Source organism: Canis aureus, chromosome X, assembly GCF_053574225.1.
Source record: "Canis aureus isolate CA01 chromosome X, VMU_Caureus_v.1.0, whole genome shotgun sequence".
Classification (NCBI taxonomy): Eukaryota; Metazoa; Chordata; class Mammalia; order Carnivora; family Canidae; genus Canis; species Canis aureus.
Window position 1 is genome coordinate 13099858 of NC_135649.1, and position 27758 is coordinate 13127615.

At 44.6% G+C, this 27758-nt stretch overlaps 1 protein-coding gene across 1 annotated transcript in view; it reads right to left on the minus strand.

Annotated features, from left to right (window-relative positions):
• Positions 1-27758, minus strand: part of LOC144308368 (uncharacterized) — a 77270-nt gene that overhangs the window by 15620 nt on the left and 33892 nt on the right. The window contains exons 5-6 of the mRNA XM_077888740.1: positions 9461-9531; positions 6208-6310 (exon numbers count right to left, since the gene is read on the minus strand). Of these exons, the coding sequence (XP_077744866.1) occupies positions 6275-6310; positions 9461-9531 (107 nt within the window). The 3' untranslated portion in view covers positions 6208-6274. The remainder of the gene's footprint in view (positions 1-6207; positions 6311-9460; positions 9532-27758) is intronic.

Consider the following 27758-nt stretch of genomic DNA (forward strand, 5'->3'; position numbering starts at 1 on the left):
CAATTAGATTCATATCTAATTTCTCAACATTCATTGTTCATGCTAATGAAATGTACCATTTAGCCTTTCATCTATTTTCTATTTGATTTTATGGCTCCCAAGAACATATACACTGTTCATACCACGATTTATCTCTGAATTCTTAGATAAACAACCATAGCACATTGGCCTCAAGACCGTTAAAAGGTAACTCTATGTAAAGTTCAGTGACCAATGTATTCCATAGCACAAACATGGTTCACACACTCCTTGAGACTATACACACTCAGAGCTTTTATTAGCATTCGGGTGGCGGCAGCTCTGTAACCCAAATGTGTGGTTTCAAGAGCCTTCTCTGCATTTTGAACTCAAAAGATCTTAAACAAACAAAAGGCTCTTTTTAAAAGTAATACCAGTTTTCTAATATTCTCTACAAATTTCAGCAACCTGGGCTGCTTTTTCTCCCTGCCCTCTTTTCCTTTTTTTTTTCTTTCTGCCAGTGGTTAAATATGTCTGCAAAGAAGGAAATTGCCACACACTTCATAATACTGAACACATGAATTTACCTGAATTGTCTGACAATAGGAAGATTCTTTTCACTCAAACTGTATGTAAAGTCAGCTTGTCAATTTTGGGGACTATTCTTAATTTGAAAAAGAAGAAAGAAACACCCATTTACATGGCAATGTTGCCATTCACTTCTTTCTTCTACCACTTAGCTCATAGCAACTTTCAAATCCACCTGTAAGTTCTGCTGACTTGTTAAACTCAGCCATATTGCAATGTTCTAGCTTTTATCCTCATCAATGATACTTCTTAGATTATTTTAACTGGATATTACCTTAAATGAGAATTAGATTGATCTCAATATTTTATTTCAAATGACCTGGGTCCTAGACAAACGTTTCCATCTAGCCAAAGTCTAGGCATTCCTACAACAACCAAACTCGCACAACTGTCAGTTTCCTATTGTATTATTTTATATCAATGGTTCCTGGTTGATGCTGTTCAACTTAAATTTGATTTCTTTAATTCTGGTCGATTAAGAGAAAAAAATGCCAAGGCAGTAATCTCAATGAATGCTAAAATTATCAAGAAACCACATTCTCGGGATGCCTGGGTTGGCTCAGCGGTTGAGCATCTGCCCCTGTCTCAGGGCGTGATCCTGGAGTCCCAGGATCGAGACCCACGTCAGGCTCCCTGCATGGAGCCTGCTTCTCCCTCTGCCTGTGTCTCTGCCTCTCTCTGTGTGTGTGACTCTCATGAATAAATAAAATCTTAAAAAAAAAAGAAACCACATTCTCTAAAGGCATATGGAACCACTGATTATACTGGTAAAACAATCACGGACTTAAAACTACTTGTTTCTAGATATGATTAAGAATACATCAGATATCCATGGAACCTTGGAACAGTAACCATACAGAGTTCTCTCTGCTTTGGTTTATGAAAACAATAGATACAACATGTTAAGGTGTTTTACTCATAGTATCTGTTATTTTCCCCATGCCTTGTAACTCAGAAGAAAAACAGCAATTATCACAAAGAAGAAACTCACAGGAGGTCCCCTCTGTCTTTCCTTTCAGGAAGTTGATGCTATGTTCAGTTTGTTTTGTTTTGTTTTGTTTTGTTTTGTTTTGTTTTCTCTATGCCTAACTTCTCTTTTCTGGAAGGGACTAAAACATGGTCCAACTTGAACCAGAAGCACAATCTTCAAGCTAACAAGAGCACAATGCAGCAATGCTACTACTTACCTTGGTCTCTATGAAAGGGCTCAGACACACTCAAAGTCAACCAATGACATTGATGCACCTTTCTCTCAGACTAACAATGTTAGAGACAGAGGGACCTTAGAGACCAAGTGGTCCTATTGTCTTATTTGACGGATTAGGAAAGAGTAGAGTAATTTGAATAAGACCATCCATTGAGCTAGTGGTGGAGCCAAAATTTGGAATCAAGGTTTCCTAGCTCCTGGGCCCACTATCGTTTGTATTATATTTTCTATCACGATTCTGTTGAGGCTTAGAGCAGCAGTTAACAACCATGACCATATTAAAAAAAAAAAAAATCAGTTGAGGAGCTTTCAAAATATACAGGTGCTGACCCCATCCCTGATTCAGCACATCTAGGAGCAGGTTCCAGAAATCTGTATTTTTCAAAGCTCCCCAACATGATCTTAATGTGTTGAGAACTGCTGTGGCTAGAGAAAGGGTGTAAGCTCCTCCGGCACTGTGGTGGGTCACTGGATCTACGGCACCCGAAAATGCCGTCTCAACTCTCATCTGTCTCTTTTGAACCTGTTGAGAAATGTCTGTCGTCTCAACTGTAACTATGCAAGCAGGCCCTTTGAACGTTTGTATTTTTCCCCCTTCCTCTGATGACTTCAAACTGAGATATAGGTACCCTATCATTCAACCTCCAGGCTGGAGGTGAGGTGGGTTATTAGATTTCCACCCCCTTTAGGGAAGTTCCAGTCAGAATCCCTTTCCCGGAGGAGATTCATATGTTCAAATCGTCGGGAAGACCAGGTATGAGAACAGAGAAGATCTATGGAAATGAACTTTAGCACCTTCTGCTCCTTGATCAGATACCAAAGTAAATGCAGGAGTCCATTCGAAATGCAGTGCCCTTCAGGACTGACCAGTGGCTCCCTTACGCAACTGCTGCAAAGCAAGTTCACTGGTACCAGACGAGGTAAAAGGCAAGAGTTTGGATTCTTTCGGTTGAAATGGCAAGCTAGGATTAAATAGAATGAAAATAAATATCAGGATCAAGAGTACAAAATCAAACTGTGCACGAGTAGAGTAGCCCTCCTCCCTAGGTATGAGTGAGAGTTGACTTCCTGAAACCCTCACGGTAGAGGAATTTGTGTTGGAGGGGTTCATGAGCTTGTGGGGCAAGCGGGGGCAGGGAAGGGAGTATGAGGACAGCCCCGACAATTGGTTTGTTCACTCAAGTAAAACACTAAGTGGAGCTTATTGGTATTTTCCTAATTTCACATCAGCAATGGTGGGGACTGGGCAATTGACTTCTATTTCTCTCTGATCTCAAGGTGAGGACAATCATGCGTCAATGAAAATACTGGTCATCACAGCAGATACAGGGAAAGAATCAAGACACTTGGGTTTTGTCTTGGGATAAGTAAGCTCAATGTCCTGGGCTACTTTCATCTTTCAGCGCACAGATCACCGCATCATCAGAGCTGTTGGAATCTGACTCCCAAGCCTCAACTGTCACTGTGGCCTTTCTGCCTGCAGCTCGCTCGTGGGCTGGGCTCGAATGACAAAACCCTAAGGTCCAGCCTCTTCTACCCTGTTGAAGCAAACAGAGAGAAAAGGCTTACTGGCCTTCATTTGAAAGTTTCTTATTACTGCTTTATAGGGCTGTGGGTAATCCTTTTAATCTTGCCTGTAGGTCAATAAATATTTCGTCGAAGGATCTCTTTCCTCTGAATCATTACGGCAATTTGATTTGCAGAGGGGCTGCTTCACCATTCTTCGAGTTCTGGATGTTAACCTATGCTGACCTCTTTTATCAATTTTTGATATGATCACATCTCTGAGAAATTTCTCAACGGTCTCCTGAGGGGGGGAATCTGACAGTTCAGCAAAAAGCCACTTAATTCAATGTCTTCAAATCCTTCACCACCCAAACATTTTGCAGATGCTACAACATTTTCAATTCCTTCTACCACTGGAGGAAAATTTCCAGTCAGTTACAAAGTCATTCCAAAGTTTCTGCCAGAGAAAAAAAAAAAAGTTTCTGCCAGGCTCCATTAAGGGTTGTTTATGTTATTTCTCTCACCGATTGTTCTACTCTCGTTAAAGCATTACAAATGGAGAAATTTTGCCAAGCTACTTTAACAGTAAGTTCTGGTGTCTCTCTCATGAGATCTGCAAGGTAATCAAATATATGGCAAGTACAGGACATAGTGAACAATTTTTAGCACTCCCAGAAAGGGGAACCCTTGCACTGTTGGTGGGAATGTGAACTGGTGCAGCCACTCTGGAAAACTGTGTGGAGGTTCCTCAAAGAGTTAAAAATGGACCTGCCCTACGACCCAGCAACTGCCCTGCTGGGGATTTACCCCAAAGATACAGATGCAGTGAAACGCCAGGACACCTGCACCCCGATGTTTCTAGCAGCAATGTCCACAATAGCCCAACTGTGGAAGGAGCCTCGGTGTCCATCGAAAGATGAATGGATAAAGAAGCTGTGGTCTATGTATACAATGGAATATTCCTCAGCCATTAGAAACGACAAATACCCACCATTTGCTTCGACGTGGATGGAACTGGAGGGTATTATGCTGAGTGAAGTAAGTCAATCGGAGAAGGACAAACATTATATGGTCTCATTCATTTGGGGAATATAAAAAATAGTGACAGGGAATAAAGGGGAAAGGAGAAAAAATGAGTGGGAAATATCAGAAAGGGAGACAGAACATGAGAGACTCCTAACTCTGGGAAACGAACTAGGGGTGGTGGAAAGGGAGGTGGGCGGGGGGTGGGGTGACTGGGTGACGGGCACTGAGGGGGGCACTTGACGGGATGAGCACTGAGTGTTATTCTATATGTTGGCAAATCGAACACCAATAAAAATAAATTTACAAAAAAATATAAATTTTAGCACTCCCAGATGCATGGGATAAAGGAGTGGACCGTACCAGAGGGAACAGAGAGGACTCGAACACATGGATCAGTGTTAACTATGGCAATTTTGTCAGTGGGAACACTGTCCAGAATCAGCAACACTTTGAATTCGTGATTTTTTTAGTTTAAATCTTGTCTAACCTCAGGAACAAACCCTTCAAAAAAGTCCAAAAAAGAGTCTCTCGGTGACCCATATTCTCTGGTTTCCCACCATGCAAAGTGAATGGGTGACGGGCACTGGGTGTTATTCTCTATGTTAGTAAATTGAACACCAATAAAAAATAAATTAAAAAAAAAAAGAAAGTGTTTTTAGCATTCTCTTTAAGAGGACAGGGATTACGGAATCTGTGAGGCAACTTGGATTTAATCAGAAAGTCACCAGAAGCCCTGGAACAAAACAGAACTCTGAGCTTGTCTTTACCAGGCTTGAAGCCTCTGGTCTTTTGCTCATCCTTTGCAATAGAGGTGCAAGTAGGCATGCGCTTCCAGAACCGGGCCGTCTCATGGGCTCGGAAGAAGCAGCCATGGGCCTCAGTTTCCTCAGGTACTCAGGATACTCAGCAGCAGCCTCACGATCTGCTTCCTCTGCCAGCCAGCTCTTTCCACACAGACCACACGGCGTTTCTTAAACCTACCCAAACCACCCGTTACTGGTGATGAATGTTACAACTTTTCATCCAGATCGAAATTTAAACTTGCATTTTTGGGGATCCCTGGGAGGCTCGGCGGTTCAGCGCCTGCCCTTGGCCCAGGGCGTGATCCTGGGGTCCTGGGATCGAGTCCCACGTCGGGCTCCCTGCATGGAGCCTGCTTCTCCCTCTGCCTGTGTCTCTGCCTCTCTCTGTGTGTGTCTATCATGGATAAATAAATAAATAAAATCTTTTAAAAAATAAATAAATAAACTTGCATTTTTGTGATGCGCGCTGGCAAGTTACACACACAGGAGGAGGCCTCGCCAGCGATCCCCGTGTTAGAAGCCGCACAGGCCAATCTTTTTCCATTGTCTATGTTTTGACATTTCAAGCTATGTATGGTTTTCTCAATGATTCTAGTGTGCCCTTCGACACACTGGCCCTAACAGCTTTCTCATTTCTCTTCACTGTTCAAATTAGATTCATTAACACCCAAAAAGCACCCTATAGAGGTCTCAGTTTCACCATTATGGAGCATTTCAAGCACTTTCATATTGTTTGCTACAGACATCACTTTTCTTGCCCTTTGTTTTTCTTGCATTTCTATCGTCTGCCTTCTTGTTTTTCTGCTTGGATGCCATTCTCACCCAAACCTACGCAAATCGACAAGTACTGAAAGTTCTATGTATCAGTGGTCAGCACGCAACACCAACTTATGACGTGCATGAAGCCAAGGACAACATTCACGAGACAAATACGAAAAGCAAGACAGCTTTTGTATGACAAACACGCGTGTGTGATCAACGGCTGCAGAGGGACCAGCGGGCAGAAGAATGAGGCCAGAGGCAAGCAACCCGGATGTTGGTCTTGTCACACGAGACAGCAAGATAACATGCTGGTGACTTGAACTTGCATGTTGTTCCAAAACTCTCAAACTGGGTAACCTCAAACTTTGTGGGAGAATGACTTGCAGTTGTGACGGGATCACGGACCTCAGGAGTCAGGGTCAGGCTACCAGGCTGAGCTGAGAAGCACAAGTATCACCATCTAGGAGAAAGCAGATACAGAAATAGAAAATGAAGTCAGGAACTGGAGCAGACTGTCTAAGGAGCTTTTACATTGGCGAGGAAACAGAAATTCAATATATGCCAACTCGCCCTTACGAGGGCTGTGCCTACCGATTTGTATGCTCGCTAAGGGTGGAGGAGAGGCCTTCTCTGCCGTGTGTTCAGCAACATGAAATATTACCAATCTTTGTCATTTGTGCCAAACAGAAGGTGAATAACGAGGTAACTCATTTTTGTCTTAATTTTCATTTCTTTAATCATCTTTCCATATGGTGAGCCATTTCTATTTCTTCATCTTGAAATTGTCTTGTTTATGTCCTTTGCCCACTTTAAAATGTTTTCCTTGCCGATTTGCAGACACCATTAGCATATTAGGGAACTCTTATTTTTAAGTCTGTGTGGCAAACGTTTTCTCCGAGCCTGTCATTTATTTTTTAATTTTGTCTTTTGCCATAAAGATGGTCCAAATATTTACGTAGTCAAATGGTTCAGGCCTTGCTTTGAAAAGGCTGCCCTACCCTAAGAGGATAAAAAATATATTCACATATTTTCTTTCATTATTTTATAGCTCTGTGGTATTTCTGTGGTATTGCGGAAAGGATGGACTACTCAGTGAATGGTGTTGGAATAACGGACCGTGCACCTAGAAGAGTGCCAGAGGGCCTCTCTCCATGGCACTTCCCCTCTTTACAGGAGACGGGGGCTCTGGTGGAGTCAGAGCCCCCATGTGACCAAGTCAGAGGCGCAAGTTGATTCCAATCAATGGCTCAACTTTCTCCAGAGGTCAGTATGGATCAAGGAAGGGACTGTTTCCAAACGAATAATTAATTACTAGACATTTTGCTGGCTTAAGTTCTGCTCTGCTACCAATCTATACTCCTGACATGTCAACTGAGGGACAGTAAGTACCAAGTTCTCAGATCTCCGACCTTCCGATAATGGCTTCACTAATAATTAACGGTCACTCACAGTTTGGGCACAACTGGAGAAATCTGGATATGAGGAGGCTGCTGGTGGAGAGCAGGTGATTATTGTTGACTCTATTAGGTCCAATAATGGAACCGGGGTGACACTGGCAAATACTCACTTTTTGGGGGGCTGGGGGTGCTGAAGCAAATACACATATAACTAGTCACTTCTTTTATGAAAAAATATCAACAATTGTTTGATCCAGGTGGTCGGTAGGTGGACATGCATTTCACTATCTCACTTCTCTGTAGATGTGAACATTCTCGTAATAATAAGTGTGGGGGGGTGTGCATACACATGTGGGCGTGAGGGAACAATCTCATGTTTCATGGTACATTTTAGGCACTATCACATAACTGTCAGTGGCTTTTCGGGTTAAATACAAGATTCAGAATTACAACTACAGAACAACTGATCATTGGGGAGAAATCATGTTAAATGAAATCTTTCTTCACTTGAAATCAACAGATTAAATCCTAAGGCGTCATGAAGCCCGAATCCCAATAGCAATTTAAAGGTATGAGGCTCAATTTCCAAATCTCCTCTCTCTCTACCAAACTTGAACAGAAGATTTATGGCAATTTTATCCCAAACCAGATTATCTGAACCTGGGGACAGTTTAACTTCATTATACTAATAGCAATTCTTTTCTATACCTTATAAGATAGAGATGGGGGCACCTGGGTGGCTCAGTCAGTTGAGCATCTGACTCTTCGTTTTGGCTCAGGTCATGATCTTGGGGTTGTGGGATCTAGCCTCCCATCGGGCTCCATGCTCAGTGGGGAATCTGCTTGAAGATCCTCTCTCTCCTTTTCCCTCTGTTGCTCCCCCATTCATGCATGCTCAAGCTCTCTCTCTCTCTCTCTCTCTCTCTCTCTCTCAAATGAATAAATAAAATCTTTTTAGAAAGAGGTGGAGATGTATGAAAGGAAATAAGGAGCAAACAAGAGCATAAAAACTGATCACCCAGGGCAGGAGGAATGACTACTACATGTTTCACTGAATCACTGGGTAAAACTTCATTCAACCAACTTTCAAATGATAAAATACCTTCTAACCCACCACATTCGCTTATGGTCACAGTTTCACCTTGTGTTCTCTGAACTTGCCAAGGACACATCACTTTTGCACCAGACTAGTGGGAAGGGCAAGGCCTCTGAAATAAACGTCCTCTGTTACCTTTTGGTTCCGTGAACTCTACCAAGACTGGAAGCTGTTGGGATGCTGTTAAATAATGATACACTCTTGTGCCCCCCTTCTCAAGGTATTATTCCCAAGTACATTTATCTCCACGGCTGAGGGTGGAACATCATTCTTCTAAGTCCTCATGAGTCCAAGGAGGCCTGGCATGCTCTCCAAGGAGAATTAAAGCCTCACTGACTGAGCTTTGAGTTGAGGCTCACGCAGCTCACGTGCCCAAAGGGGCAGGAGGATCTCAGGATGTTTTTTTCTGTCAGCCTTTGAACAGAGAAGAACAGAGACTTCCTAAACACACCACAGCCTGTGAGGATTTGTATGGACAAACCGGACTGAGTTCATCGTAGCCTCTGTTTGAAAGGACATTGGGTCTCAAGGGGTTTGCTGTCATATAAGCTGTGCAGAGCTATGGGTCTCCTCCTTCACAACTCTTTTTTTTAAGATTTTTTAAAATTTATTCATTTATGAAAGACAGAGAGAGAGACAGGCAGAGGGAGAAGCAGGCTCCACACCGGGAGCCGGATGTGGGACTCGATCTCGGGCCTCCAGGATCATGCCCTGGGCCGAAGGCAGGTGCTAAACCGCTGAGCCACCCCGGGATCCCCCTTCACAACTTCTAAAACACACACACTCAAGTGGCGAGCTCAAAAAGTACAGCCCATTGGAATCATTTAACATTTCCAAGTATGATACCCCTAAGTGGGAGCCAATGGTGAGATTTCCATGAGAAATCTTATTTCCTTTCAAAATGTATAAACTACCCCAGCGCGGTGACTAAGATGATAAACAAACCTGTCATGCAGCTGGCTTTTGAGCCCAGAGGGCACAAATAGAGCATTTCAAAAGTAAGCCCTCCTGAGAAAATCATTCAGACATTTTCTCCTCAGTCAACTCAAGCTTATCGTGTACCAGGCCATATGATACAAAGAATAAAGAAATGAACTGAGAAAAAAAAAAAAAAAACCTTGATTTCCAGGAACTTCGTTTTCCAGGGAAGGGCAATGTAACATAACACAAGGTAGGAAGCCACACATTCTGTAAGAGTCACAACAATGTGTTATTGGGGCCTCATGTGCCCCCTTTTATCCATTTTTACTTTATCTATCCAGTTGGGGCCTTTCTCTTTCCTCATCTGAAGAATGGTACCACTTCCTAAGTGGGGCACCGGCCATTCAAACCTATGGACCACACTGCCTCCAGAGCAATCTTCTGAGATGCGGGTCTAATCCAATATCGTCTCCACTTGAAATCACCCCATGAGTCTCCATGGCTTATTGAATCAAGTCCGACCTCCTCTGTGTAATGGTGCCGGCCTACTTTCCCAGGCCTACCTGTCTCTACCTCTTCCCTTCCTCCCTTGTCACCAACAAGGTAGCCAGTCTCGGGGGCCATTTCAATCATCCAGAGTTCCTTAACCTTCAGCACTAGTTCAAGCACCACCTCTTCCAGGAAGCTTTCCCAATCTCTTGGCCTGTGTCTGAAGCACCCGCTGGCTCTGAAGTACCAACCAGAGCTCCCAGAGCCTCCTTCCCATCCCCACTCTGATTACAGCACTCGTGACATTTCACCACAGTGCCATCTGGCTCCCTAGGCTTCATCCCTTGACAGCACTCACAAAAAGTCAGTATTTGAAGTGGATCTTGAAGAATGGGTAGGATTTCCAGAGTGTGAAGAGGGAAAGTGAGTGGGGAGTAAGAGGAGGCAGAGGCAAGGAAATGCTGGAAAAAATGAGACGAGGCTGAAAGACAGGGTGGCTAAAGTGGAGAGTGAAACACAAAGTTCAAAATCTGTTGAGGCAAATCACAGAGGGCCTCAGACGGCAGATTTCTTTGGTGAGAGGAAGTTTCGTTTAACTGTCTCGGTGTTCATGAAAGTTCGTTTGTAATAAATGAAAAATTAAAAAGAAGATGTTTAGGATAAAGCAGACCCGTTCTTCCTTGTTACTAGGTCTCGGCACACACATTCCTAGGAGAAAAAGTCTTATTTGTGTCCTAAATAATTTAAGTATATCATGCTGATATTTATTACCACATTGCTATTTTAATGTTTGATAACGACAGTTATGAGACCTCTTCTTTCCTTCCACGGTTTGATGGGTCATTAATCAAATAGACATACACAAGTTCTTAATAATAATCTATTTTTCCCATTAATATTTCATGGAAAATCATGCATATTTCTTACTGGGTCCAAGTATTTTTTTATGCCTCTGAAAAGTCTCCCCGCCCCAAGAAGTCCAGGGGAGTCTGCGTGGCAAGAGTGCCCTCTGCTGGCTGGAGCGTGGAACAGCTAGGCCGGGAGAGGGAAGGCCCGCAGCCCAGGCGGTGGCCTTGCGCCTGCAGGACAGGGCCCAGGATGTCTGCACCTCCCCAACTTCTCCCCCTTTTGTATTGAGGGGGTGGGGGTGACTGGGTGACGGGCACTGAGGGGGGCACTTGACGGGATGAGCACTGGGTGTTATGCTATATGTTGGCAAATTGAACACCAATAAAAAATAAATTTATATAAAAAAAAAGGGGGTGCTAGAGCATCGCAAATTCGGACTGAATTGCAATACCGGGAAATGCTCATGGCGGGCTAGAAAGGAACAGGCTGTCCCCAAGCACAGAAGGATCCGTCTTTCTGCAAAATAATCTGCAAAGTCCTTCCCTGCTTTATTGTGGTTCCTTTTAAAACATGTATATTCAAGCGTCCTCTGAATGGGTTCCTAGGCCCTAATGAGGGGAGCACAGCTTCCTCTTTCTTGTGCCTTCCCTCCGTGGGGGTTTGGTGGGGGGGTTGGTGGCTCCAGTGCTGCTCCCGCACCAGCTCTCGCCTCTGGTCTCCTCCAAGCTGCGCACCTGTTCCAATGGCCTCAGCGAGCCAAGAAGTGGGCTTGGCTCCTGGGGGCACGAGGTGGCGAAGCGGCAGTGTCACCTTCCTTCTGCACAGCCGGGGAGGCACAGGCACCGTGAAAACCGAACTCATTGCAGAGAAAGAGCAAATGAGAAGTAGGACGGAGGCCCAGGACTTGCGGGCACGGAGAGAGGAGGGAATCGCTACAGAGTGGACTTGCAGGGCCCGGGTGAGGGGGAGGCCAGGGTGGCTGAGTGGTGCCACATGAGGGTCACATCTCGTCTTTATTTCACGTCTTCATGTTTTGTTCATCATCGCATTTTATTTTGCACGAACTTTGAATTTTTAATGATACTGAATTCATTTTGATGGTAATTACTGGGGGTCTTGGTGCGCAAGCCCCACGCCTCCTCCCCCCCCACCCCCCGCACACCCCCGACCGCCGCTGCCTTCAATTTGGCGCCTAAGGTGCGTGGGTCGATTTGCCCTCGGCCCGGCCGGTGACCGGAGGGAGGGAGGGGCAGGCGGGGGCCCCTCATTTTGCAAGTGGAAAAGCGGTCGGCGGCGCGGGCGGGAGCAGGAGGCGCTGCCTGGGAGCCCACGCCGCGGCCCCGGGGGTTTGTGGCAGCCCGGTTCCCGCGGAAAGCCGACCGGCGCCGGGCTGCCGGGCTCCCGCCGCCCCGGAACCCCCCAAGCCCTCTCCCGACCGCCGAGATGCGAACGCTCCCCGGCGGGGACGAGTCTGGGACTCGCGCGGCGCCGCCTTTAGCAACGGGCCGCGCCGCGAGACGCCTGCGCCCCCCCACGCCGCGACCTCCCCCCACCGCGACCTGCCCCCCACGCCCCCCTCGCCCGCGCAAGGACGGGAGGACCGGTGCAGCGCAGGTGGCCGCGTGCGGAGCGCTGCCCCCCTTACAGCGCTCCCCCCGCCCCCCCGCGGCCCCTCGGCGCCAGCAGCGCGGCCCGGGGCTCCCGAGTACCCGAGTGACCGTCCCAAGGCCCGAGGACGAGCCTCCGCCAAGGGGACCGACGCCCGAGCTGTCGGAGGCGCTGACCCGCCGCACCGCTCGGGCAGCGGCAAATCGGCCGGTGGGGCTCAAGCCTCCGCGTCTTTCCGCGACAAGTCACCAAGCAAATGAAACACGTGTCACCGTGCGGAGCGGGAGTGCCCCTAACCAGCGGCCCGCAGCGACCACCCGACGCCGCCCGGGCAGCGGGAGCTCGGCCGCGGGACGCGAGCCGCGCGCGTTTCGACCCCGCGGGGCTCTGGCCGCAGGTAAGCGCGGCCCCGGCCACCCCGCCCGCCCCGGCCTGGGGCGCTGGCTTCGCCGCTCGCGCCCAGCCCCTTCTAAGGCCTCACAGTCCCCGGAAGCTCTCGCAAAAACCCAAGCAATGAAAACGGGCTGTTCAGGCGAGGCTGGCACGCGGGATGCAAACCCAGACCCCCGGAAAGCGGCTGGGAAGCCGGGTTTACGCCCAGCGGAGCTTGCAGCGGGTTAAGGAACGCTGGAAGCCACCACGGGGTGCAGATGAGCCGTCTCCTCAAACCTCTTTTAAAGAGAGTCCTGCCTTCAGATCTGTCGTTACTCTTAAGGCTTCAGCCAATGCGGGATGGACGAAGTCCCTAAGTACAAGAAATGCCGCATTTACCGATAAAAACACCCCGTTAAAATCTCAGAAAAACAACAGATATTTCGTCAATACAAGTATGTCCTATGCAATACAGGGAACAAACTTTTAGGGTAAAAATTATTCGTTGCTTAACTGAAATTCAAATTTAACCAGGTGTTCTGTTGTTTTTTTTTTTTTTTCTGGTAATTCTAAGAACAACGCATCCACTGCTTGAATTCTTTTCTTTATAGTCGATCTAGCAAACAAGACACAAGGCTATATTGAGAGGCAGGCAAAATATCATAGGCATGGTCAGTCATTTGTACACATACAAAAAAAGCCACGTTGAAATGGATTATGAAAGCAGTAAAAAGTTTATTTACGTTAACTGAGGGGACTGTCCATCTGATTGTTAAGACTATTATGGGTATTAATCCAGGGACCTGGGCAGCTCAGGTGGCTCAGCAGTTTAGCGCCACCTGCAGCCCAGGCCCTGACCCCAGGTCCTGGGATCCAGTCCCATGTCAGGCTCCCTGCATGGAGCCTACTTCTCCCTCTGCCTGTCTCTCTCTCTCTCTCTCTCTCTCTCTCTATATATATATATATATATATATATATATATATATATATATATATATGTCTTTCATGAATAAATAAAATCTTTAAAAAAAAATCCAGGGACCTACAAATGACTTCCCGGGGAATAAATCAGGCCTATTGCCATTCTTTGTATGGTCTTTGAGCTAAGAATGGTTTTCACATTTTTAAATGGTCAAAAAAATCAAAAGAAGACTGTCTGGTGGTAAGTCAAAGTTATATGAATAAATAAATAAATAAATAAATAAAATAAATTAAATAAATAAATAAATAAATAAATAAATAAAATAAAGTTACATGGATTTCCAGACTCAGCATCCATCATTAAAATGTATTCTAACCCAGCCATGCCCACTCATTGTCTTATTGTCTCAGTCTGTTTGCAGGCTTCTAGCCGGCAAAGGCAAAGTTGAGTCCACTCAACAGAAATGGCTCAACCCGCAAAGCCAGAAATATTTACTCTCCGGCCCTCTACAGAAGCACTTTGTCGACTCCTGATATGGATGAAACCATTATCTGTAAAGTGGTGCCATAAATAATCGTTAAGTCTGTTAGCTATAACTCGGAGTGGGCTAAACACTTCCTTATTGGCTGAAATTATTTGCTTAGCTGTCCTTTTTTCTTATAGTCAAAAGGATCATGTTTTCACAGATACAAGATTTTGGTGAACTGTAAGCCTGTGGCGTTTGAATGAAATTTATTTTCACAATACAGGCTGCCTCTGCTCATCACAATTCTAATCCACCCTTTGTGGTTGCTGCACTGCCTCACCACCCCACGATTGCTGGCTGCGTGGATCCTCGGCCCGAACAGTATTTTACCAAGTGGCTCGCCTGCCATCTAGTGGGGAGAGACATAAGTGACTCACTATATATATATTTTTTTTAATAAATTAATTTTTTATTGGTGTTCAATTTACCAACATACAGAATAACACCCAGTGCTCACTGGGTGACTCACTATATTTATTCAGACAAACTGACTAGCCAGGTATAGGCTGTGGGACTATCCCGGGCAAAAAAATTAATTAATGAATTAAAATAAAATAAAGATTAAAAAATAAGCTGTAGGACTTTGAATAGTGATGATCAGAGTAATTCCTTACATTTGTTTTCTTTTTTTAATAGAAGAGAAATCTCTTTGCCACAACAAGGTGAAGACCTACCCAGGGAAGCTGGGCAATAAAAAATAATAATAATAATCAGAGAGGAAGAAAAATTATTTGTTTCCATATGACATGATCTGCTACAGGGGCAACCTCTATAGATTCCACAAACTCTAGGAATTAATTAGTGATTTCAGGGTAATTCCTTACATTTGAATAGCAGCTTGTGATTTACAAAAAGCATTTTCCCTATTTTAGACTATTTTAATTAATCCTCCTTCGGGACACGTGCTGTGTTATAGGGGGATCTTTTTTGCCCGGTTTTTTTGGATGAAGAAACTGAGTCTGCACTGTAGCTCTCTCGGGGTCATACAGGTGGCTCAATCCCAAGTGCCGCGTTCTGTTCGCTCAACCTAACTCCTCTGAACTTCAGTTCCCTTGTTTCTATGCCCCTACCTCTACTCTGTGAATGATTTTTTTAAAGATTTTATTTATTTATTCATGAGAGACACACACACAGAGAGAGAGAGAGAGAGAGGCAGAGACACAGGCAGGGAGAAGCAGGCTCCACGCAGGGAGCCCGACGTGGGACTCGATCCCGGGTCTCCAGGATCCGTGAGTGATTTTGAAAGTCTGTTTGCCACAAGTACATTTATTTTAGGAAACTTCCATGGGTAGTGTTTTTAAACAAACAAGAGCCATCCAAAATATCCCTTCTCAAGAAAAAAAAAATTCAAAGGAGGCACAGGCAATTTTTTCCAGGCAAATTTTTAATTAGCGTTTGTCAAAAATGGGGTATTAGTTAAGACCCATTTTCTAATGGAAGGTGCAAAAACTGGGCAGAAGACACTCAAAGCTGAACCCTTGCAGGGCTGTTGATTACTGGCACAATACCTGCCACTGGCCACCTTTAAATCCTTTTTGATTAAGACACAGAATAATAATTTTCCAGTGCAGTATGATTCCCTTACTTCTAGGTCTACAAGATGATGTTTACACAGAGCTCTGAGAGTGTAAGACACAGAGGTCTCAGAAAGAGATCCGTTTTAATTGCTCTGTGTCTCAGAAACTTCCAGAGGCTCGTCGTGAATCTGCAAAGGAACCTTTGAGCCTGCTATGCTAAAGCTCATTTGAGAAGGGAGATTTGTGGGCTCTTCCAGGAGTTGGTAAGGCGCCTCTGTCTTGCAGCAGTGGTGTGTGTGCTTAGCGATTACGAGGAACCAGATTAAATAGCCAAAGGTTAGGGCAACCCGAAAGAGTCACGTTTACGATGACATCCATCTGCTGGATCTGCAGTTGGGCGCACAGTGGGAATATACGGAGTCACAGGCCACCTGCTAAATGCAGCTGTACATGTCGAGTGCGTCCGAAAATGCACAAAAGTGTCAACGCAAGAAAGAACAGTTTCCAAAAAATAAAAAATAAAAAAAGAACAGTTTCCGCGACTTTGCAGATCACTGATCTCAGGCTGTGCCTGTTTCTTGTGAGCCTGCCCCTAGTGGGAACACTGCGGGATTACTTGCAGACAGCCACACACACTTCCATACTAAAATTTCAGCTGGAGGTAGGATTATGAACACTAAGGCACCCGGGACATAGGCATTCAGTTCTTTGATGGCCAGACTTTCAGCACCGCCTTCATTTTTTTTTTTTAAGATTTATTTTAGAGAGAGAGAGCATGAGCAGGGGAAGGGAGAGAGGGAAAGAATCTCAAGCAGACTCCCGTCGAGCACAGAGCCCAGTGCGAGGCTCGATCCCCGGACCCTGAGATCAGGGCCTGAGCCCAAACCAAGAGTCGGACACCCAACAGACTGAGCCACGCAGGCGCCCCGGCACCGCCTTCAGTTCAACCACTGGCAGTGCCTACTGTTGGCAAGCTCTGCTGCTGGTGTGATTTGTATCACAGACAGGGGGCTCTGCACCTCCACCTTGGACGTGGTCCTCATCAGTTGTCCCCATTGTCCCGGAGCCAATGTTCTGCGTGGGCCCTTTGCAACTGCTGAGGCCTGGTTATTTATGTGGCTAGGACATGGCCCAGGGGTACCTTAACAACTATGCCAAGAGGACACGACAGTATTGATCATTCTTCAACGGCCCCTGAGGCTCCAGCAGGTCAGGTCATCCTAGGGGTGTCCCCACAAGCTCCCAGCACAAAAACTCCCTAAAGTTGTTCCTATTTATATGACAGCTGCGGTGGATACTACCGCCGCTGCCGCCCACAAGGGACACATGCGGTGCGCCCTCTCTGCCCTCTCGTTGGGTGCTGCTGGGGGGCCTACGTATGCGTGAACTAAACTGATCCTCAGGGGCTGTCCCTGTGGGATTCAGTATTACTGTCAGCCCCGTTTTACGGATGTTCAAACCAAGGCTCAGAGAGGCTAAGACACTTGCTCAGTCTCACCAGCAGGCCTGACTGTGAAGGACACGGCAATGCTGGAACCCCACCAGCCCGACTCCAGAGCCCTCGATCCCAAAGCACATTCAGAAGTGTGTCCTCCACCCCCATAGGACTTCCCAGTGACAGGCCATGCCTATATGCCTGCCGTTCCTGCTGCTTCGTCCCCTCCTTCCCTCCCCCTGCCCTCCCACCAGTGTTTGCTCAGCCTTTAAGGCCCAGCTGCAATTTGGTCTCTTTGAGAAATAGTCCCCTGAGGCCCCCAGCTGGAAGTCAGCACACTCACCCTACTCTCCCCCCTCGCAGCCCTTAGTCCGAAGCTCTCCTAGGGCGCTCAAGGGCACTCAGCACCTTCTCCTTGGTTTGGGAATTATTTGCATGCGTAGCAGTCACACTCACTAGAGTATAAACTCACTAAAGAAAACCCAGCTTAACCTCTGCTTCTGCCATGACTCCTTGGTTCCCCAAATATATTAGCTCCTAGGTGCCCTCAGCACTTTGTTCCTGCCTTAACCGTCTCTAAGGTGCTGTCATCAGCCTGGCTGTCCGCCTCACCCAAGAAGCTAAACTCCTTGAGGACAGACCGAGTTCTGTCTCTGTAGCCTCAGCCTAGCACAAGCTCTTGTTCATTTGTTTCCTGAACGAATAGCCCTGCCCGAATTCCCCCAACTGAACACCAATCGCTCCCTGCTCTTCCATGTGACCTTTTTTAAATCTTTGTTATAGTTAATCTCTAGACAGGTCTTAGCTCTGGTTGGAGCTGTGCCTTAGGCATCTCCATGATTCCGTCACTTAGCAGAATTTCTGGTCCAGTAAATGGGCTCAATAAATATTTTCTGGATGAATGATTCATCACCCATAAGTGATGGGCTCACGGGCGGTCCCAAAGAATAGGTTCAAGAAGGCTGGGGCGCATGGGGGGCTCCGTCGGTTAAGTGTCCAGCTCTCTGGCTTCAGCTCAGGTCATGATCTCAGGGGACTGAGCCCCACCTTGGGCCCCACACTCGGTGTGGAGTCTGCTTGAGACTCTCTCTCCCTCCCTCCGACCCCCCACCACTTGTTCTCTCTCTCTCTCATTCTCTTTCTCTCAAATAGGTAAATAAATCCTAGAAGAAATAATGAAAGAAACAAACAAACAAGCAGGCTGAGCTGGGTGGGACTCAGCCATGAAGGCTGAGGTGAGATGTGTGCGATGGAAGGGCTGTGAGCTATGGGACCTGTCACTCACACCCATACAAACAGCCATCATCTATCATTGTCAGGACTGGCATTAAAGGCAATGCATTATTTTTTGCTTTGCTACTGGAGGTATGAGGAAGACAAACATCAACATCCTCCAAGAGAATGGGACAAAGTGATAAAAAAAAAAATCCAGACAAAGAAAAAACTATTTTCAGGTTCACACAACACTTGTATATATTCTGGGGAAAAATTCTGCATCCATTTGCCAGTGTGATTATATCCCAATCCTAAGTTAGTATTCCTTTCAGATCATTAAAAACATCATCTTAGCACCATAAGGTAAGAAAAATATGAAATTAAGAAGTTTGTATTATAATTCAATGGTAGGAAAGTGTTAAAATATCATAAAAAATTATATGGGGGGGGGATCCCTGGGTGGCTCAGTGGTTTTAGCGCCTGCCTTCGGCCCAGATCGAGTCCCACATCAGGCTCCCTGCGTGGAGCCTGCTTCTCCCTCTGCCTGTGCCTCTCTCTCTCTCTCTCTCTTATTAATAAAGAAATAAATAAAATCTTTTAAAAAATTATATGAGTCTACAGGTTAATAATGGGTCACTCTTATGCCATCAACTGATAAATAAGAATAAAATATCTCAGAATGAAGTCATCTTCAAAACTGAGTTCTTAATAGAATAACAACCCTAAGACTTAAGAGAAGAAAGAAAAAGAACATTTGCTGAGACCCTTCTAGGTGTCAAGTACTATCTTCATTGCTTTTACTCACATTATCTTATTGGTCTGAAAAAAATCGTGGAAGGCTGCATAGCTAATAAGCATCTGAACTGGAATTTGGCCCACGTCTTCTGTGTCCTCACCTTTATCCTCCCCTTCCTCTTAAGAATTCAGCGCAAATATCACACTTACTGAAATTCCTCATCAGTACTGTTGAACTTTATCCCTCCCCACCACGAACGGCATTTCAGATGCTATCCGGGCCAGTTAATTGAATTTCAGAGATTCATTCCACACATCTGAAGTCCAAGTGGTCAGGATTTCTCCCATTCATCTACCCTAGAGCCAATGCCTATGATATTTTCCTTTAGAGAGTTTAAACCTGTTAAGTCACAGAGCCTACCAGTGTTTTTAAATTGTTTTCTTCTTCTCCAGACACACAGTTTTAGTAACCTGATGACAGAAAGCCAATCCTGGCAATCCAAATGGGCTGAGCTCCACTGGATCAATAACTCACTTGGTGGCCCGCTGCCCAGTGGCCAAACAATCACCATCAGAAAATCTGACGCCCAATTCTTCTCTAGTCTGCCACTGACTGAGTGGCTCGTTTTTTCTTGGCCACGATGACAGTCCCTTCCAGGCAACCATAGCTGTGAGAGTAGCCTGCGACCAGCATGCACACAGGGGACCTACCGCCAACATTTGTAGACAGTTTCAGACTGGGGGAAAGTTTGCGAAGATGTATAACCACAAATTTCAGCAAGAGAGTATTCATGATCAGTTTTAAAAACACTAAGCACTTGTCAAAATGGCACAGTTAATTTCTTTTAGAATTAAATGAAAATGAAGGAACAACAATTAAGCATGTAATTAGCCACAAAAATGTTTTTAAGATTTGTAATTACAGCTAATTGCTATGAAATATCATGTTGACTTAAAAAGCTGTTAACAGAATTGAAAATAAAGCAATGGCATGGTAAATGCATATTTCCTTACATTCACCCAGGCACAGAGGCCAGAGTAAAGCTCCAACTCACTTTGTGACCCAGCTCCCTGTAGCACCTGTTGAGCCGGCTATACATCCAGCTTCCTTACTTGCACCACTTTTCCCTCTTTCTCACTTTGTCCCTGCCCACGTGAGAGATCCTAATATTCTCTGCTCCCGTCCCCCACGCCACAGAGGTCCAATAGTGAAGACGCCAAAAGAAAATGATCCATGGGATTAAGAAAAACTAAAATGAAGCTATGCAGGTGATCTGGCTTTATTTATTTTTTATTTATTTATTTTTTTATCTGGCTTTAAAACTGGAATTCCACGGGCATCTCGGTGGCTCAGTCAGTTAAGCTGACTCTTGAATTGGGCTCAGGGTCATGAGACGGAGCCCTATGTTGGGCTCCACACTGGGCGTAGAGCCTACTTGAGATTCTGTCTCTCACTCTCTCCTCCTCTTCCCTCTGCCCCCCTCTCAAAAAATAAATAAAATAAATAAAACTGAAATTCCAATGAATTACATCAGGGTCGATGCTCTCTAACCGGGACCTAACTTAAAGCATGTCATTTTTATTTGCTGTAGCTACAACTCTCTCTTAATCCAAGAGGTTTTCAATTTTATTTTTTCCAAAGTTTCATTCAAGTGTAATTTAGGTTATGACTATAGCATGAAGATGAACTTTCAGAAAAATCTGTCCTCAGTAAAAAAGCATGTTGTTATCTTTCATACCACACCTGACATTAAAAAATCTAAATGCATGGCTCCATGTAAAATCTTTTTGGTAAGTTAATATCACTATCCTCTTACAGCTGCTCTTAAAAAGAAAAAGTTGGGCTCCTAGTTACACATCTGCTCTATTTTGGGGGTGGGGAGAAGTTACATAGGCAGTTCAGAGAATCCTACTTTTTTCCTCAAGCACTAAAATGTACATGTTTCAATATAATATATAATTACTGATTACCAATCCAACTCAATGCTTGTCCATTTCAATGGCTCCTTATTTAGTAGACTGTACTTACATTTGGCTGTAAAGTATCTGTATTTATCATTTTTCACAGCTGAGAACAATTTGAACCCCTAAAATATCTCTGCAACATAAAACATGTACCCTGGCCAGTGTGAGCCTCAAAGCCAGTGTTAGAAGATGCTTTCTCTAGTTCTTCATCTGCTATGTCTGGCATCTACTGTATGAAAATGCCAAGGAAATGGAGGCACACCGAGTCTGAATCTTTGATAGAGAAACTAATTAGGCTTTAGTAATTAGTTTTGCATACTAAACCCTGGTACTTTTATTTTTTTTTAATTTATTTTTTATTGGTGTTCAATTTGCCAACCCTGGTACTTTCAGATTGACCCAAAAAAGATTGACCCAAAAATGCATCTCTGTAAGCATGCGCTTTGACTGTAATATTAATATTTGTTAATTCATTCATCTATTCATCCCACAAACCTTTCCTCAGCTGCTATTCTGAGCACGTCACTGTACCAGGGGCTGGAAATATGCAGGGCGACTCATTAAATCTTCACAAGAATAGGAGGTAGGTACTGTGATGACTCCTATTCTACAAGTGAAGCTTAGAGAAGTTATTTGCCCAACGTCACTCCAAAATAACTCAGACAACATCAACACCTTAACGTAATCTTAACTCAGGAAAACATAACATAAACCCTTTAACTTAATCTTAACTCATCAAAGTGGTATTTAATCAAAATTCCCGGGCAGAGAGAGGAATGGTAAAGCCTCAGGGCACTGTGGACACACTGGATTATTTACTGGAACTTTTCTCCCATTAATCATCTGGTGCCTCGACAAGGTAGCACCACCACTGCAGGTGGCACTGAATTTGGCCATTCGTGATCACAGTAACTCAGTACCTCTTTCTCAAGCATCCCTAGAATTGAGAAGGAAGGTGACTTCCCCAGACCTCATGAGACAATTCAGTAGAGTCTGATTTAAAGGCCTAGGGTTTTCAGTTGTTTTTTAAACCTGTCCCAGATTAATTGCCAGGACTCCAACCTGAGTCATCTGTAGAGGGCGGACAGGCACCTACAGCCCTGAGAAGCAGGAAGACTTAGCAGAAGAGGAGCAGCATCCTCCTCACTTGGACCCATGCCAGGGCCTAGCCACAAACAACTGTGGTTCTAATGAGCATTCCGGGCGGCAGATCGCAGAGGGCAACTCCCAGAATTTGAGGGTCAGGCTAGACAATGCAGCCTATGCTACTAGGAATCAACATGAACTTGATGGTTGCTTGCTCCATTCTAGAGGACAGTCTAAGTCCAATGCAACTGCCTTTTCTATGTTCTCTTCCTTAGATCCCTTAAGGGTCCAAAAAAAAAAAATCTCTGCACTGAAACAAATGTAAAACAAAATAGGCAAAATTTGGCAGAAGGAATTCTTTTTTTTTTGTAATTTTATTTATTCATGAGAGACCCACAGAGAGAGGCAGAGACACAGGCAGAGGGAGAGGCAGGCTCCTCCCAGGGAGCCCGATGTGGGACCCAAATCCCTGGACCAGGGATCACGCCCTGAGCCCAAGGCAGACGCTCAACCGCTGAGCCACCCAGGCGTCCCCAGAAGGAATTCTCTTAACCAAAGAGATGGTCATAGTCCTTGAGCTCCATTTTCCTCTCTGAAAACAGACCAAGCAATGCCCAGTATCTCCCTGGGAGGCCGGATGGAATGCTGTAAGCTGATTTTCAGAAACTCAAATAAGCAGTAGCAGCTAAGACAGAATTAATTCAAGTTACTGTTTTGGTTCTGTTTGTTTGATTTGTAACAACTGAAGAGCTAAGGAGAGGGCCCTTTTGCTCTTAATAACTAGCTGAGGGTCTGAGCTAAGCCTGTTTCAGTGCTGCCTCCCCCTCATCCAGCAGCTGTCCGGCCCAGGCTCAGATGTGTTTCTGGCATTCGGCTAACAGAGTCCGCCTCTTCATGACCACACCCCCTACGGCCTTCTGGAAGAAATTCCAAGATCGCTAGGAGCTGGATCAGAGAATCAGAATAATAAGGTGGGGGGGGGTCAGTATTTTTTAAAAGATCCCCATGTGATTCTAAAGTGCATCGAAGGCTGAAAACCACAAGTTTAGATGGTTTCAACCTTGGGAGATTTCTAAGTAGTGGAACTCAGGTCACATGGAGAAGGAGGAACTCTCTAGGCCAGGGTTGTCCAAGACAAATATAGTATGAGGCATGGATAAAATTGTACAATGTTTAGATAATACGAAGAAGAAAGTAGAAAGTAACAGGTAAATTAATATTATAACATATTTCATATGACCAAATGGATCTAAAATATTATCATTTCAACATGTAATCAATATGAAAAATAATAGAATAATTTTTTCCGTTCTCAATTCTGGAAGTGTGCTGTGTATTGTAGACATACAGTAGTATATCCTCTGCACTGGACAGCTACAAGTGAAGGCGCTCTTCTATCGTGGGAGTAAATTCGAATGGATACCCGCCAAATGGGCATGGTTTCTACCTCCCTATCGGTTACCACTCCAGAATGGAACTATATAAAGTAATAAAATAATGTTTCATCTATAGTCAGAGCTGGAAGAGCCAGTCCATATTTGGTCCAACTCCTTTACCTATTAAGTGATTAAGGCCCATGGGTGGAAGGCTTGTACCAGATTGTACTGATAATCTGTTACAGCACAAAGGCTCTGGAATCTCTGGCTGTTTTCTCTATCCTGAAAAAGATTGGCAGTTGAAAAGGTGGCATCTGTCCTAATTCTCCTTTTTCTTGATTAGCAAAGAAGTGTTTTTCTCCAATGCTGAATAAACAAAAATTCATCAGAAGGTCTTCATTTTATGTTAGAAATTCAAATTTTTCACTTTGTTGAGATTTTTTTTTTTGAATTTTAGAACAGCGGGCTTTGGACAGCTTACTTGATGCCTCCTCAACTGTCAATTTCAGCACATACAGGGCCAAATTAACTCAAGAGGTTCCCAGTTGAATAGACTGATTTCTGGAACAATCCACGTATCTGGTAGGAGCAATCAGAAGCCTCATTAACAGACCTGAGTTAAACAAAATGTTATCAGGGGTGTTAAAGGCCACTTGTTGGTTATACAAACCTCCTTAGTCTTTCATCTGTTTCCTAAGGAAACAAGAGTCAGTAAAGGTTACTTAAATAGCAAACTGCCTAATATTCAGGAATGTGTAGTAACTAAAGTGTCTCCCCGGCCGCTCCTCCCACCAAAAAGACAAGTTGATAGTGACTATCAACATGTGCTTCCCTAATATGCAGTTGTGTACTAGAGAGAGCTATGGGTCCATGTGTTTGGGTCTTTTGTTGTTGTTGTTCCTTTACTTATTCACTTCTGTGGTTTAGGTTAGGGCTAACCCAGAGACAGTTCAGCCCCACTCACTACTGGCCTCACTATGGCTTATCACTGTTACACCACATAACGGAGTAAAGAGCCAACATGTAGATGCAAACAGACACGTGCACACTGATCCTGTCCTTCATGCAGTCGATCATTGACCCCTATACAAGGCACCGGGCTGGGCCCTGCAAGGGACACAAAAGCAAAGGAGATAGACCTTCTGCCCTCAAGATGCTCACATGTATGAGAAGGGAATATACAAATAGCTGAACTATATCAAAAACTCTAAGCGTTCAAAGACATGCAGATGCAATGTTATGGGAGACACATCTTTTTATAGATTTATATCCTCAATAATTTTTTATATTTGCTTCGACGTGGATGGAACTGGAGGGTATTATGCTGAGTGAAATAAATCAATCGGAGAAGGACAAATATTATATGGTCTCATTCATTTGGGGAATATAAAAAATAGTGAAAGGGAATAAAGGGGAAAGGAGAGAAAATGAGTGGGAAATATCAGAGAGGGAGACAGAACATGAGAGACTCCTAACTCTGGGAAAAGAACAAGGGGGAGGTGGAAAGGGAGGTGGGTGGGGGGGTGGGGGTGACTGGGTGACATTGGACGGGATGAGCACTGGGAGTTATGCTATATGTTGGCAAACTGAACTCCAATAAAGTAAAAAATAAAAATAAAAAATAATTTGTTTTTAGATCATTTTGACTAGATCTGTCAAAATGAGAAAGGGACACACAGATGAGGCAGGATGAAGGGACAGGGAGTTTTGATTAACTCCAACACTTGAAATCAGGACTTAAGGATGAAAGCTACAGTTTTAGCTTCCACAGCAACAGGTTTGTTTTTTTTTTTTTTCTGTATTCTGCTTTAATTCCACAGTGGTGAGAAAATCCCCATTTACCCCAAAAAAGTAATGCATTTTACCCAGAAAAGTAATGCATTCTTGCTCAGCCAACTTGACCGTCCCCTATAAAAGTTGGGCATGAATTTTTACCAAAATGTGGAAGACAGCCTTCCTAGTCAATGGTACATTTACAAGACAGTCAAATATCTGCACAGAGTAAGTAAGAAAATCGTCACTACGGGGCTTGCACGGAGCCCAGGTCATCTGGCAGTTCATGAGCCATATGAGGAAGACACAAGCAAATGACCATGCCTGGCAGTTGGAGCAACAGACACTGTTGATGTTAGGGACAGAGAAGCCTTTCCCTCATGGGAAAGCCTGGGACCTTTGCTCTCCACTTCCTCCTCCTCTCGACCTTGGAACCTGTAAGATTTTTAAGTTTTGCCACTGAGTAGGCAAAGCTGGGATGGCCCAACACCACTGAAGATTTTGTTTCTTGTTTGTGATGGAAGGGACAATGAGGATGCATTTGAGATGAGCCTGGAAGGAGGGGATGAATTTAAACAGCCAAATGGAGGAAGAGGAGCCTTCTGGGAGAGGCAGTGGCATGCGAAGGAGAGGGGGGAGCCCCTACAGGGAGCCTACACTTGCAGATTAGGAGCCCTAGCAAGCCTATTCAGGAGGCCGAGCTGCGTGCGGTTCTGCAGGGCTAAATACCCCACCCTGTCCCCAGAATCATCAGCAGCCAGGAATCGGAGAGGGGATGAGGGGATGGGATGGCAAAGGTGAAGGAACAGTCGTGAACATCTCTCTTCCCCTGGCCAAGTTCCCCTGCCAAAGCTGTTCGGGTTCCCCTTTGTCTTCCCTAAGCCCCCCTGCGATAATGACCAGCTGTGGGGGCGAATGTGTAGAGGGCTTTCTGAGCCCCTGCAGAGAACTGAATAATAGGGCTTTGCAAACGAGGGGCTTTAAAAGTCCTTAATCCCAAGAAATTTAATAATATTCACAAACACAAGTTTAAATGAAAAACTTGAAAAGCAAAAAATGTCTGCTACATTAATAAAGCATTAGTGGACTGTAATCAGGTTTTGATTTAATCTCTTTAGGAAGCCCTTAATACTCTGCATCAAATACAAAGCTAATCTTCTTGTTTCCTCTGAAACTCCACCTCAGCAAATTGTTCATCCAGCCGTGGAAAGAAATTGAAGCCTCTTCAAAATTTATTATGCCCACTGGCAGACCAGTTGAGGTTTTCAGATCTTATTTTATATTCTATGCATCTCACTTTGGACTCAATGTGATTCTTTTGTGGATTAAACCGTCCTCTATCAATAGTCATTTCTAAATTTTGCAGCTTTGCAGGTTTTAAGCTGCAAATTTTAAAATACTTTTCCAGTTGTGACCCACAGATATTATTTCTCTGCTTCCCCTTCCTGCCCCACCCCCATCCCCCTCTTTTCCTCCTCTCATGTCTCCCTATAATTTACAGACATGCTGGGTCCACCTGGGCACAAGCTGAACACTGTGTGTCTCCCTCTTCTTTTGTGTCCGGGCCACATTGCTCTTTCATTCTGGCTCCCCAAGGCTTCCTTAGGGGAGCTGATCTCAGATTCCAGGCATGGGCATCTGTGTGCTTAGAATCCACCCATTTTCCTCTGCAAGCAGCAACAACTCTTTCCCTATTTTTCATTATTTTTAAAAAATATTTTACTTATTTATTTGAGAGAGAGAGTGAGCAAAAGAGAGAGAGAGAGAGCATGAGCCAGGAAGGGGGCCAAGGGAGAGGGAGAAGCAGACTCCCCCTTGAGCAGAGAGCCCCGAGGAGGACGAGGATGCGGGGCTCAATCCCAGGACTCTGGGGATCATGACCTGAGCCCAAGGCAGATGCTCAACCCACTGAGCCACCCAGTCGCCTCCTATTTTTCATTATTTTACGAAGTGTGCCAATTTGCCTCTCTCTGAGCTGGGGGTAAATAAAATGCATCACAAAAACTCTCCCACCCCCGTTACCCAAGATAAATAGAGAATTTTAGAAAACTCTCAATGACAAGACAGTTATATTCCCATAACTATGGCTACTTGGGCTATTTCACGTGGCCTACTGCCTCATGTTTGACGTGTTATAGGGTTGCCATCGAAAACTATGCAGAAAAAAAAAAAAAGAAAACTATGCAGAATTGTGGAAGCCACATTTTTTTTATCCTTTCATGAAAAGGGACTGATTCTGAGAAATAGGTTGGAATCTAACTCAGCTGAAATATCGTGATCTTTATAAAATATATCAAAAGATGTCTACAAATTCGAGGAAACGGGGGTACACACTAAAATCTGCAGTTTTAATAACTACTGGAGCAGTAAAAGCCACTTATATTAAATATGTTAGGCATTGTTTTCCACAACTGACAAGTTCCTTATGCTTGTTATTACATTTCACAATACTCCACAACTGTAGATCACATTAAATTTTATGTGTTCATACGTGTTTTCTCACTTGTACCCACAACAGCCCCGTGAGGTAGGCAGAGCAAATATTATTATGCTTCCCATTTTACAGATGAGGAAACTGGGAATGGGATGAAGTTTACCCAACTAGTCAGTAGTGGGGGTGATGCAT